This window comes from Pholis gunnellus (genome assembly GCF_910591455.1).
Source record: "Pholis gunnellus genome assembly, chromosome: 23".
NCBI classification, from domain to species: domain Eukaryota; kingdom Metazoa; phylum Chordata; class Actinopteri; order Perciformes; family Pholidae; genus Pholis; species Pholis gunnellus.
In genome coordinates, this window is record NC_136550.1 from 9,893,217 (window position 1) to 9,907,267 (window position 14,051).

General features: G+C 45.2%; 1 protein-coding gene across 1 annotated transcript; it reads left to right on the top strand.

Annotated features, from left to right (window-relative positions):
* Positions 1-835: 835 nt before the first annotated feature.
* LOC306715058 (transmembrane protein 151A) lies at positions 836-13,448 on the top strand (the record flags this gene model as incomplete). The annotated part of the gene is made up of 6 exons (XM_079185281.1): positions 836-904; positions 9,694-10,035; positions 10,829-10,963; positions 11,239-11,378; positions 11,469-11,508; positions 12,237-13,448. 6 exons carry the CDS (start codon positions 836-838, stop codon positions 13,446-13,448), a joined length of 1,938 nt encoding a protein of 645 aa, XP_079041407.1.
* Between the last annotated feature and the right edge of the window lie 603 nt (positions 13,449-14,051).

The following is a 14,051-nucleotide window of genomic DNA, read 5'->3' on the forward strand; positions in this document are numbered from 1 at the left end:
CAAATAAAAAAAATTACAACACTGAAATAATTGTAGCAAGTGAATTTTCGTCATTTGTGAAAACATATTTGTTGTGTGTCCTAAAGACATCAAACCAGACTCAATAAATACCAGTTGGAGTTGGATGCGTGCCTGAGTGTGCGCGCGTGTCTTTCTCCACAGGGCAGACTCGCGTGTGTGCTCAGGTGTATAGATGGGGGGGGGGGATATGACGTCAACGGAGACCCAATGCAAGGTGCAAACCACGGTCAAACAAAGTTGAATAGTCACCCTCCGTCCTTGTATTCCGATGTCGTGTACTTGAACCTCGACGACTCTCACGCAAACCTGATGTCACGCGCGTCAGGTCCGCGCTCATTAGCGTCTTCCTCCGTTCGTTTAGCTGCAGCTTGGTCCCGGTTGGCTCCCCCCTGCGCTGTCGGTCACGCGCGCACACGTGCGCATACGCACACTCGCAGCTGAGCATCATTGAGAGGCAGCGGCAGCGAAAACGGTTCGGACGGGGAGGGCGACGAGGCTTTGACTTCGGATTGCTTAGTCACATTTTTACCGTGACCGGAGAGGCGAAGGATGGCGCGGGTGGACGGGAAACACTGAGCGGGTCGGCCGGAGAAGACACGGGGGAAGAAAGCAGGAGGGGGGTTACCGTAAAAAAGTGGATTAGATGATGCTCATTTGCTGCAGGCCCCGCCATCGTGAAATTGGATACCGACTTGCGGCGGATGGGGTGACCGAGCTCGCTGCTCCGCCGGGGAGGTCCCAGCCTTCGGACGTTACCGGGGTGGGAGCTGCCTGTGCCCGGTTCTAAGGAAGGAAGGAGTGGCAAGAGGGGAAAATGCAGACGGAGGAGGAGACGGCCACCGCAGAAGAGCCCATTTTGGAGGAAGGGTCAGGACGAGAGCAGGTAAGGACATCTGCTATGTGTGTTTTTTTTCTCCTCCTGGCTCCTTTTCTGCACGGTTGTTAACGCGTGGATACAAAGAGTCCAGTTAGCTTAAAGTTGCGCATATTTTGCCCCTTCAAGAACCACCTTCTAATTCTTTATTTTGTTACATCAGTGCTGGTCGTTCCCAAACAACCCGTGACTTATCCATCATTAATGTCCTACTCCAGACCAATGTCGACTCCTGCTCGTTCATTGACAAACGTGTATCTGCTGTTAACGTCAGGGGTCACGTTATATCCTCCGAAGTCCTTCATGCCTTGCACAAGAGCAAGGACACGGGACAGGACCTTGGCTGTGAATGTGAATGGAGACGAGGCTGTGGTTTAGGTAAACAGAGGGGAGGGGATTTCCAAAATCGGACCACATTGTTCTTCTGAGGAGAGACGGTTTAGTTTTTCTAGTAATGTAGTAGAGTATGTTCATTTAGCAGCTGACACTGAAGTAGAGGGTGACATCACAGTTTAGCCACACACACACACACACACCTTTCAGCTAAAATAACACTGACACAATGTGAATGGTGAGAACACAGAATAACACCTCAGAGCAGTTAGCTCATTTTGTTTTCACCAAACAGCGTTTACAGGGATTTCCTATTTATAATAGGATTTACCCACTCAGCAGTATGTTTTCCTGATATTATCCTATACCGACTACCTAAGCAGACATCACTGTCTTTGTACAGATCTCCTCAACATCAACTATACCATCTCCTACCTCCTTCCTTACACATGCAGGGGAATGGCATCTTCTTCAAATATTCATGTTTACACATACAGTGTGACGCCATGTATCTGTCTCCCTGTTTGAAACACCACCTTGCTTCCCCTCCACCCTGCTCACACACACACACACACGCTTCAGTACGTGACCTCTCCTACTCAGCAATTCACCACCTCCTCTACTATTACTCCAGTACGCAGCATCATATATACAAACACGTCATCTTTTATAATGACAATAAAAAAGAGAAATTGAGTAGGCGATGCATGACAAAACATTACGCCAAATAATGGATAACTGAGGATGTAGGCACGCTGCATTCTCACCACCGTTCGCCGCTGCACTACTCAAGATGATGACAATCTATACCATTAGAGGAAGAGCGGAGCCGTGTATGATGGGATGAGAATGGGGCTATGCTGCAAAGAAGGCTGCAGCTATTGTTTTCACTGTCGTATTATCAGACTATTTATCATTTCATTGTTATTTAATGAATTTGTTGTCTGAAATGTCAGACAAATGTCCCATCACGATTGCCTTGAGCCGCAAGAAGCAGCAAACCCTCACATTGGAAAATGTGGAGCCAGCGAATCATTTTGTTCTGGCAGCCATTCATTCTGCTGATTGAATTGATTGTGTGACGATATTTTTAGCTCTAATGAGCTTTAAATATCTTGCTTGAGTGACCCCCAAGGGCTATGAATCTCCCATTTTCTTTAACAGACTCTTACCACTAAGGAGTTTTTAAATCTTTACTTTTATTTTTTTTAAATAACATACGACTGGCCTACCCAGAAATGGCTAATAAAACGTACATAATTAAGCATTTGGCGGTAAGGTTACTGGTAATTTAAAGATACTGGCACATAACATGTAGAGTTTGTTAACTGATGCCTTTCACTTTATCCCACCATTCCCACTTCCATGCCTGCAGTGCAATGAATTCAGTCATCTGTTCTCTGCCTCCATTGATCTCTCTCATCTTGCCCCCTTGGTCTCCTTCCTGTTTTAGATTTGCCTGTCATAGAGGATACGGCTTCATCACCCCTCTCTCTCTCTCGCTCTCTCGCTCTCTCGCTCTCTCTCTCTCTCTCTCTAACATTTGCACACTCACGTCTCACTTAACTTTATTCACTCCTTGGCCCACATGGGTGTATGCATGTACACTCACTCGAGCATTATCACATGAGAAGAGCCGCTTGATTTAATATTAAGATGATTGATTCATATGTATCTACAGGCACGGATTTCCATTAGCGAAGAGGAAATACATGTATCCAACTCTCATTCTGACTGTATTTGCGACTATCTACTTTATAACATTTGAACAAAATGGGATATGACCAATATTATAAATACAAACAACCAGAAAATCCCTGCCACTCGGCCCACACAAACATCTTTAGGTCCAAAACGGTGCCCCAACACACTGGACAAAAGAATGTTTTCCCCAAGAATCATCGACAGAAAAGTAGAAGCCCATTTCTGATCGAGCACACGCATGAAAGTGACCACATTGGCAGTGTTAATGGGGAATGGCTATCACATCTAGCGTGGAGGCAGGCTGCAATAACAAGAAATTATAACGGTACATAAAAGCCGCCTGGCGTCCATCATGAAGCCGGCCAACAGTGTGAAGACCAGTCATTAGGCTTAGGGGTTACTAACAGAGAATTTGGGTTCCATGCGAGAAATACGAATTAGATTGCTAAACAGGAGAGAGTGCAGAACAGCAGACGTGTTATGCAAACCACTGGTCTCCTTAGGAAAATATGTTTTAAATGATATTCAAAGCTAAAACACATATAAACACTCACCAAGTTTACGCCTGTTGTACATCCCTGCTGACTAGTACTTTTATAAGTCTTTAAATAAGTCATTCCATCTACGTAACTTTAATTACACAACAGATACTTCACAAGTGCTGATATTCAGTATAGCAACACTTGAATGTTGCAATAAATGTATCACTCTGCTTTACAGATGTTCTGTATTTATTGTTGATTATGTTCAATTTAAGCTTAATTTACCTGCTACTCATAAGTTATCAGACTGCACTTGTGTTGCCGTGTCAAATGGATGCTAACATGAAAGTATCATCTGACCTCAGTATGAGATATGGTTTATTTTCTTTAATTATTGTAATTCTTAAGAAGATATTTCTTATGAGGACACTTGGTGAATGAGGCCCAAAGACAGTTTGGAAAATACTGATCAACCTGATGAACAGTAGAGTAGTAGATACCTCTGTTCCCTTTGGCATCTACGGTGATGTAACCGGCATGGATTAAAGCGGACTGCTGCTTTCAATGATATTTCATTTGGGTGACGCACACCTTACATGCTGATAATTGATGTTGGTGGATAATCGGTCTCAATTGAACACACTCTAAAACAAATCATTTGTAATGGAGCAGTAATGTTTTTAACGCAGTGAGAGTGTAATGACACACCAGTTCTAAGTGTTGTTGTGGCATAGGTAGTAGAATCTTGACTTTCTAAATTGCTCTCCAGTCGTGTTGAAATGACGCATCAGTTTTCACGGTGTTCTGCAGGCATCAACGGCACATTCCCCTGCCCTCACTTCCTTACTTCATTTGCCACCCACATGCAAGGGTTTCTAATTATAGCTGCTCCAGTCACACCTAACCAGCTCAATCGGTATGAGCAGAGATAAGGAGAGAGGGAGGATCAACTAGACACCTTAACACATTAACAACGTTTCTGCACAGTGCGCAAATGTAGAATTCTCAATGTCATTGTTCCGTTTATTAGAACGTAGAGGTGCAATGGATCATAAAACTCAGATTGGATCAGAGGATTGGATCACAGATCGGATCAGCACAAAAGAAAAAAGGGAGCAAATATTACTTTTAGAGATCCCTGATCACCTTTTTGTTTGCCACCGATACTAATTTTCTGATCCATATTGGCAGATACGGATCCCTTTGCTGTTTGAATATAGCAGCTGGTCTACAAGGCTCTGGATGATTTCTTTTTTTGCCACCGTCCCAACAAATAATTTCAACTGCTCTGAAGTCAGTTTAAACCATAAATTATTCTAAATGTTCTTTTTGCCTTGTTATAATCCTCTATAGTGGGTTTATTAGTAGTTTTAATGATGTATTATAAGCTGCTTAGAGTTTAGGGTCATAATTCATCTCTATTATCTATTTATGTTGTTGTGAAAACATCTCCTACGAACAACTGTATTTATTCAAGTTTCTCACCGACACTGCATTTGACGAAATTACATTTGAACACATCATGGTGCACTATAATTTACCTTCGCCCAATACGCATTTTCCCTGAACAGAGCCTGAACGCATCATGATGTAACTGAACAGAACCTCCGTTCTCTTCCTGTCAGTTTAAACACGGATTAGTTGTTTGCAATGTAAACATATCAGAGATCGGCAACTAGAAACGCCGATGTCCTGATCCCGTATTTTACTGAATATTGCCGGATAAAAAACTTTATTGCACACTGTGACGGTTAACGTTAAACTGTGTGCTGAATGAGGGGGGATCCGTACTGATCACGGATGGACAATGGTCCCTTCCACCGCTATTAGACAGTGCTTATAGGTTGGGAAGATGGGTGGGAAGATCATCTTCACATAAGTAGTTCTCTAGACAAAACATAGCCTGAGCTATTTCTACTATTTAAACATAATGTTGACTCCTGAGTCGAGTTAAATAGTAAGAGTTATAAGAGATTCAAGTGTGATGTATTCAAAGAGCCACTAACCAATTATGTGCGGAGTTGTTCAGTTACAGCACCACATTACGGCGAATGCTACAAGACCAGATTATGGAACTTTGATTGAATTCAGAGACATTTACTGGCCGAAGCAAATCCCATTAATGAGCGAGCTCTGCCAATTGCAGTTTCAGGAGAGGCAGCGAATAACTGCAGCGTGCACAGGAGTCCAAGCAATGCTCTGAAATGCTTCTTTAAAAAAAAATGTGCACGATACATGTCCAAAAGAAATGCCAGCTATGTGGGCTCTTCTTCAAACGGCTGGCTCTAGTGACTGTGGATGCTAAGGAGTAGCATGCAGCCAAATGTTGTCAAATTCGGATGCGTTTTATGCAAATCGCCGGCAAGTTATTAATGAAACATTCAGGGAGAATTTGTCATGTAAATACCACCCTCTATAAACCCTCTTCAAAAGAGCTCGCAAGAAAGGGCAGTGCAAACTTCAAGTATGATAAAAATGAAAGCCGACACCCTCCAGACTTGGCTATATAGATTCCTTTTCATAATGATTTCAGGGAGAGTGAGCTTTCCCTTTGATCTCTTGCAGCCTGACACAAGAGCTGAAGCTCAACGGAGGCAGCTGAAACACAAATTCATCATGACACAACCAAAAAAAAAGCTGCAGAGTTTTGCGTTGGGAGGCGTTGATTTCATTAGAAAGTACTTATTCGGCCCAAAGTGCAGCCCCCATCGATTGGTCACTACTGCGTGAGGGAGACACGAGCCAGGAACTGACACTAGTGGGTAACCTTGACAAGAGACTGCTTCTAATGGGACACGGTTGTGGCCCCCTTTTGATGCTTCAAAACTCTCTTAAAATGTGTCAAGATGGAGGCATTTTAGGGTTGTCCGTCTGAACGCGATTTCTCAAGAACGTCAGAGGGAATTTCTTCAAATTTGGCACAAACGTCCACTTGGACTCAAGATTGAACTAATTCGATTATAGTGATTTAAAAGTCAGGGTCACAGTCATCTCACGTCCGTCCCACCTTCGTGAGTGGAACACCTGGAGCAAATATCTTCAAATTTGTCCCAAACGTCCACCTGGACTCGAGGATGAACCGGTAAGATTTTGGTGGTCAAAGGTCACTGTGACCACACATTTTTAGGCCATAACTCAAGAATTAATTTGCCAATTGTGACTAGTCTAGTACTTCCTCACACGTCTTGTGCTAATTGAGAATACTGATCTCCTTAAGCGCACCACGTATTCACCGCGTCATGACTAAGCCACAGTAAATACAGTTTCTTTGTCAGACATTCTGCGCTCTCGTTATCATTTACATTCATTCAGTCGGAGCCGGCTGCCCATTCGGGGATTGCTGTTGCACTCGATACTTAAATTATGCCTTACATTAAATTATCCCGGTGAGTCACACAAAGTGACGTGTTATTTTTTGCAGTTACTATGAATTGGAAGTCCCTCGTACAAAACAGCTCATGCTGCCGTTTTCTAAACCATTTGATTATATGTGTATTATATTATATGTGTGCATTGTTATTGGATGTGGAACTTGACCTTCTATTAGTTACTGTGCAATGATCAAAATGGCCCCTCTGGTCTCTCTCATCGAGCAAAAGTCTTACTGTAAACTGCCAGCATCATTTAGAGTAGACGATGGACGGAGAGTTTCCTAGTACACAACATTAAGAAATAACAGTTTTCCCTGTACTTAACTTGACTTTACTCCACTTTGCATGGTGTCTCTGTGGTGTATGAGCATCTCCCGGCTCTGTGTCTCACTGACGGAACATTTTAGTAGGCCGGCTCTTTACCTGTGGGACAGAGGGAGAGAACTGCTCGTACTGACAAATAGTGATTGGCATAAGTGCATTCAGGGATAATTTGACTCGTGTCGAAGGGGTTGCCTTTCCTCTCGCTGGGCACGCACCAGCTGCAGAGACTCTCTTGTTATTGCAAGAAAATCTTCTCTTTTTTGGCAACATTTATTTTCACAAGGTAAGAGGAAAGAGAAGGATGATTTTTGGCTGTGGAGTTCCTTGGAGAAAGGTGCAGTCTGTCACTGCTGCCTTCTCTTTAGTCTCTCTCTCTCTCTCACTCCCTCTCTGTCATTTTGCCTCCATTCATACGTGAATTCAGGAAAAGTTCATGACCGCTTCTCCGTCTCTCTCACGCTTCCTCACACACCCTCTCTCTCTGCGCTACTCTTTCATCCCAATCAATCCACTTAGAGACAGACTTTCAGAGAGGATGTAACGGAGGAGACGCGAGGGTGAGGACGAAAGACGAGGAGACAGCGAGGTTGGGATTGGGGGAGTGGATGCTTAGGAGGTGGGAGGGAAGATTCAGGGAAGGAGAAATAAGATTACGTAAGGAAAGGAAGGAGGATGTGGAGATAAAAGGACCAACAGAAGGCAATGTTTTGGCAGTTGGATGTTTTTTGGGGGGTTGCCTTTCACTACTTGCCCTTGACGTCCAGTGGTAAAAATGTCAGTGTGTGTGTCGCAGCCAGCCAAATATGCTATTGGATAGCAAATTACAGCTGCATTGGAGGAGTGAGAGATAAGGGGGGGGGGCTACGTGCTGACAGGGCAGGCAGACTTGGCTGAGAGGAGGAGAGAGGACACTGGTGTCATCCCGTCTTTTTTTTGTCATCGGCTTTGTTGCTCTTTTTCCTTGTCGCATTCAATGCGAGCCAGAGTATAACAGCATGGGGGAGGACACATGCAAGTACAGAAACAAATAAACACAACCAAAAATATATCTCTTTTTATGTTCGTATGATATGCGACATACATAACACACACAAGCCTTTTTGTCTTTTGACATAAAGCCCTCAATCTCTCTATCCGCCCCTCATTCAAGCGCCACGAATTGAAGCGGCATGTGTTGCGCTGCCGATGTTGGACTGGAGTCGGTAAGCTGGAGAACAGTCTAGAAGTATCGCTCTCATCTAAATTATTCACACACTCTCCGCTGGCTGCATTACAATGCCGAGCAACGGGCAAGATTCCGCGCGCGCGGTTAGAGAGAAGAAGAGGGCCACATTAGACCATCTATGTCTGTGTATCTAATGCATACGTGTATGTTTGAGTGCACTGTAATACGATGTCTTCACAGTGCAAATGAGGCTGTCAAAGTGTGCTGCACTTAGAGAGTGTGTGCGTGTGTGTGCGTGTGTGTGTGTGTAATATGCAGCACTTATCCTGTGATGGTTGAGGGTTAGTTTGATGCACTCCTTAGTTCAAGACCTCGGCTGACACGCTTGCTCTGAAGTACAACACTGTTTACCAAACGGGAAGATTATGATGATTAAAACTCACTGGGGGGGGGGGGGGTCACCAGGTATACCTCTATGACAAACATGTTCTATCACCACTATAGCTGCACTCGTCTTCACCTGTCAGACATTATTAAAGGTCCACACCGTGAAGCATGCTGCATTATTTATTGTCGTCTTGACTTTCAACGTGAGAAAGTAGAAATTTGTCACGTCTAGTGGCTCAGACTCAGACTGGTTTCACCACGTTTGCGGCTTATTTTAGTGTTTAAAACAGCTTGCCACAGATGTTACACACCTCTTACAGCCTGAGGATAGAATTAGTAAGAAGTGACTGTAAATTAATCATGGAGCTTAAAACAAAACCCATTTTAAAGTAATACATAATAATGACCTTGTACCCAAGTAACCCAACAAGTACCATTCAAATTGAGGCTAACCGGGTTAGTGCACAAAATGTACAAAAAGAGTACTCGCTGTTGCACTCGCATCATTTTAGAGACGCAGAATAAACAAGAGTCTACGGCCACGCTCGCGGCTCTGAGGTTGTACTCGGGCACAGTGATACTTTGAGCTTGATGTTAACATCCGCAAACACAATGTTCAGCAGGTGTAATGTTTTCCATCTTAGCGCGTGTTAGCATGCTGACATTTTTTAATAGGCACTAGATATAAAGCATAATTAGCCAAGTAGTAGGACAGTGGGAATGTCATTAGTTTTGCATATTTAGTTTCATATTAAACCAAATTACTGGACAAGTTGATATTTTGACTTGAGCTAGACCAAAGTCATCAGGAGTCATCCCGTGAGGCACGTGATTGTACCAAATGTCACGGCAATCCATCCCGTATTTGTCAAGACATTTCACTAAAACCCAAAGGCTTCAATTAAGTCATTAGGACCTTGAATGTCATGGGACAAATCCATCCCACCGGTGTATATATTTATGAATGGCTTCCCCAGTGTGCGGTCAGTAGCATCTCAACACCTTTTCTCTCCTCTCCGTCTGTTTCCGCAGCAGCGGCCGGTCCAGCAGTCTCTGGCCTCGTCCCTGTGTCGGGAGTCCCATTGGAAGTGCCTCCTCCTGACCCTCCTCATGTACGGCTGCTTCGCCACGCTCGCCTGGTGCGCTCTCTGTCGCGTGCCCGTTCTCGGCTCCTCCTCCTCCTCCTCCGTGCCTCTCGGTGCCGATGCCACCTCCGCCGCCTACTACAACGACATCCTGCGCCTGGAGAGCCCGTGCTCCAGCGGCTACGTCTACATCCCCCTGGCCTTCCTGGCAATGCTGTACGTGGTTTACCTGGTGGAGTGTTGGCACTGCTTCTCCAAGACGGCGATGTTGGCTCATGCCGAATTCCAGGTCCGTGTGAAAACCGGTTTTAGCGAGGGGGTGTAATATCTTGGGGAAAAGGCCTTAACCCAACACCCAACAGACTGTGGAGTCTACTGCTGCTATAGTCTAGAAATCGGTCTCTGACCTTGAGCTAAACAGGAGAAATCTGTTCACTCATTGAAGCTTGTTCAGCATGATGGTGTCAGCAAAATGCTTTTAAATGTAACGGTTAAATAAATATGATTATGATGTATTAAATGTCTGCACAGACAGGTTTAATGCCGTTTAATCAGACATTTTAGCGTTTCACAAAGAGAAAGCTGTTTTACTCCGTTTCCTACTTTCCTAAAATAACACTAGCCCACTCATGTAGAAATGAGCTGACCTGGGGCATCAGTCTATTCTAGTCTGCTGTGTCTGTTATCAGGAATGCCAGGATGCACATTGCTCCAAATGCACAGTGGCTACTCTTTGTCTTTGCTATGTGCCTCTGCCAAAACCAAAATATTTTCTTACATTAGTCCAGACTGTCGGGGGCACATATGCGAAAACAAACCTTGGCAGGGTCTGACTTGCACCAGATTGCGCGGACTTAACCATACTCTTATAATAATAAAAGGAACTTAATTGTTCTGCTTGTATCACCATTGCAAGAGCTGCTCAGGCAATGTTGCATCGTTATATTTTGGATTGTTGGTCCTCATTTTTGACAGGTTTGTTTCGAAAGAAGTCTTTACAAAAAATGAATTAATAAATAAATAATCGGCAGAAATTTCACTTGATTTTGTTTTTTTTATCATTCGTTCATTCTTTGACACAGGAAGTGTACGAGCGTGTGCAGAGACTTCAGCAGGCCACACCCTGCATTTGGTGGAAGGCCATCAGCTATCACTACGTGAGGAGGACCAGACAGGTGACGAGATACCGCAACGGAGATGCATATACGACCACACAGGTGAGGGGAACTCTCCTTCACGTACATCCTTCCGCTTTTCTGTCCTGTTTGCTTCTTTTTATCTTGCTCATAGTTACACTGCAGAACATAAGTACTAATTCCCTAAACTTTTTACAATATGCTATGCAAATCTTAATTTCTTCAAGTGAAATCTTGCCGGGCTGTGCACAAACAGCTGTGTGCAGTAAGACGAATATCATTCTATTAATTAACATCCCATCTGTCCTCCTCCTCCCGTTTCCCCTCCATCACACTCCCATCTATGCCCTCCTCAGGTCTACCATGAGCGGGTGAACACTCATGCCTCCAGTTCAGAGTTCGACTACGCCCGCTATGGTGTCAAAGACGTATCAAAGGAGCTGCTGGACCTGCAGCGGCACCCCGCTGTTCGCCTCCGCTTCACCAAGTGTTTCAGGTTAGACGCCCACCACTAACCACCACTGGTCAAAAGACATGGCGGGGGGGACATGTTAGTAACATTTTAATTTTTTTTTGTGCTCTTTAGCTTCTCAAGTGCACGTGCAGAAGCTGCCTACCTCACCCAGGTAAGATATGATATAAGAAAATGACATATTTCAAATAGTTAATTCTGTTCAATTTGATCAATTCAACTTTTTATCTATAAAATGTATAAAAAAAAAGAAAATGACAGGTGCCGAACCCAAGTTTCCATATTACAAGCTGTTATATTCTAATTGATCGTTTTCCCCATTTTTGAAACAATCAGTGCTTGATTTTTGGCAGAGATAGACAAAAGCAGGCTTCTGATTTCGAGCCAGCAACCACTGATTTTTTTTTTCCATTTGAAATTACAACCGTCGCCGGCAGATTGAGCTGTAGCTAGCCAGGTAATTAAAAAACATTAGTCCCATGAGTTTGTTAAAAACGTTGTGTCCAGCAGGTGACTTTTTAAAGTTACTGTAAGGAACTTTTAACTGGTTATGAAACAGACTCAATTTAGTACTGAAACATGACCTACATAAGCACTTTAATGTTTACAGCCAACTATTTTTTTGGAGAACTCAAAAACCTTGATGGCAGGCAAAAGGTTAGCCTCCTCCCCAGCTGATGATCCATGTCGAAGGCATGGAATTAAAGAAACAGCATTGTTCTCTCTTACCAGGTCCGGCAAATCCGGTAATAAAAGCACATAACCAGTAACCCCACAAACTACTTTAGTGAGTTAAAGACATGCTCCTTGGCTTTGGAAGACCCGCTCTATCAATTGTTCCGTTTCTAATTCATTTACACATTCTCTGTCTGTTATTCCAAGCGAGCGCGCTTCTTCGGGGAGAACGAGGGGCTTGACGACTACATGGAGGCCAGGGAGGGCATGCACCTGAAGAACGTGGACTTCCGCGAACACATCCTGTCGTTCCCGGATCCCGCTCACCAGCCCTGGTTTTCTCGGCACAGGGTGTTCTGGCTGGCTTCTGCTTTCCTCCTGTCGTGGCCGCTGCGGGTCGTGGCAGAATACCGCATAGCGTATGTACACTACCATGTGGAGAAGCTGTTCGGGGAGGACGAGGATGGTGGAGGAGGGCTGGGTCGCGGGGTAAGGGGGGATGGGGTTGATGGAGGGACTGAGAATGGAATCCACCCTGGGATTGGTCTAAACGGGACGAGTTACAGAGCCATCTCTCGGGTCAACACGGTGGACATGACAGAATTGGAGTGGCACATTCGCTGTAACCAACAGATGGTCCCGAGCTACTCTGAAGCCCTCCTTATGGACTTGGACATGAATGGGGGGACAAACCCCACCACCTCGACGCCCATCTCTGGGCCAACAAGCTCCACCCCCAGCCAGGGGACCAACCCACTTCCTCTTGCTCTGCCTGTTGTGTTCAACTCGGCTTACCTCCTCCAGAGCTGCCCCCGATGCCGGAGGACCACGTCGAGTTCCAGTCTTCCCTCCAGGCTAAGGGCCCCCATGGGAACCACAGCCCTCCTGAACGCTACCGTGGCAGGCATCAGGGCAGCAGGGCAGGGAGGTGGGGCTATCGGGGGCAGGTTGGTGCTCAGTCGGAGTGGATTCTCTCTCGGGAGACTTGCAGGAGGGCGCCAGAACAACCTGTTTCATTCAAGAAGCATGGGAGGGGGGCTGGGAGGAAGTAGGGAAGATGGAGGAGGAGGAGGAGGTGGGGGAGGAGGTAGTGGAGGAGGAGGTGGAGGATTTCTTGGTTTAGGTTCAAGACAGGACAACGAGGAGACAAGAGGAGTGCTTGAGGGAGAAGGGGATGACGACGAGGAAGAGGAGCAGCAGCAGCAGGAGGAGGAGGAGGAGGAGGTGAGGAGAAGGGAACAGTTAAGAGGGAGCAGAGAGAGGGATGTAGAAACGGAGCAAGACAGTGGAGGGGGTGGCGAGGTGAGGGAGGGCGACGGGGGAGGGAGGGAGCGTCCTCCATCCTACCAGGACGCGTTCTTCTTTCCCGTCCTCATCATACACGGAGAGGAGAGCTGCCACGCCGGAGATGACATGTGACGATCAAGAGCACGGAGGTCTGGGCAGAGGACCAAGGGAGGTGAAAGAAGGCACCGAACACAACGAAAAGAGTGGATCAGAGAGGAAGCGGATGAGAGAAAATGAGATATGATATGAATGAGATGAGAAAAAAAAAAGCATAGGAAGTAAGATTACCAAGGAAAGAGGGGAAAAGTGCAGTGGTGGTGATGGATGGACGTATGATAGTCGAAAGGGAAAAGAGAGCAGGTGTGCATACTGTAAAACACACTGATTCAGAACAGCAAGATAATACGAGTCTGAGAATGTGAGCGAAGTCAAGAAAAGCCTTGTAATTGTAGACTTTGGTACACAGAGACTGTGAGAGAGAGAGAGAGAGAGAGAGAGAGCCGATCGGATGCTTGGGAGGAACAGAACGACTGAAAACACGGGAATGTCTATTTCCAGATATATCTATGCAAGAGCAGGAGTGGGAGGAGTAACAAGTCTAAAGATAGCAGATTGGAGAGCAGTGGAGAGGCTCCAAACCAGCTGAGTGGTAGTGGGTATTTTTTTCAAAAGAAACCGAGGTGTAGGAATGGCAAAAAAAAAAAGATTGTATTTTGAATGTTCAAAGCTTTGGTT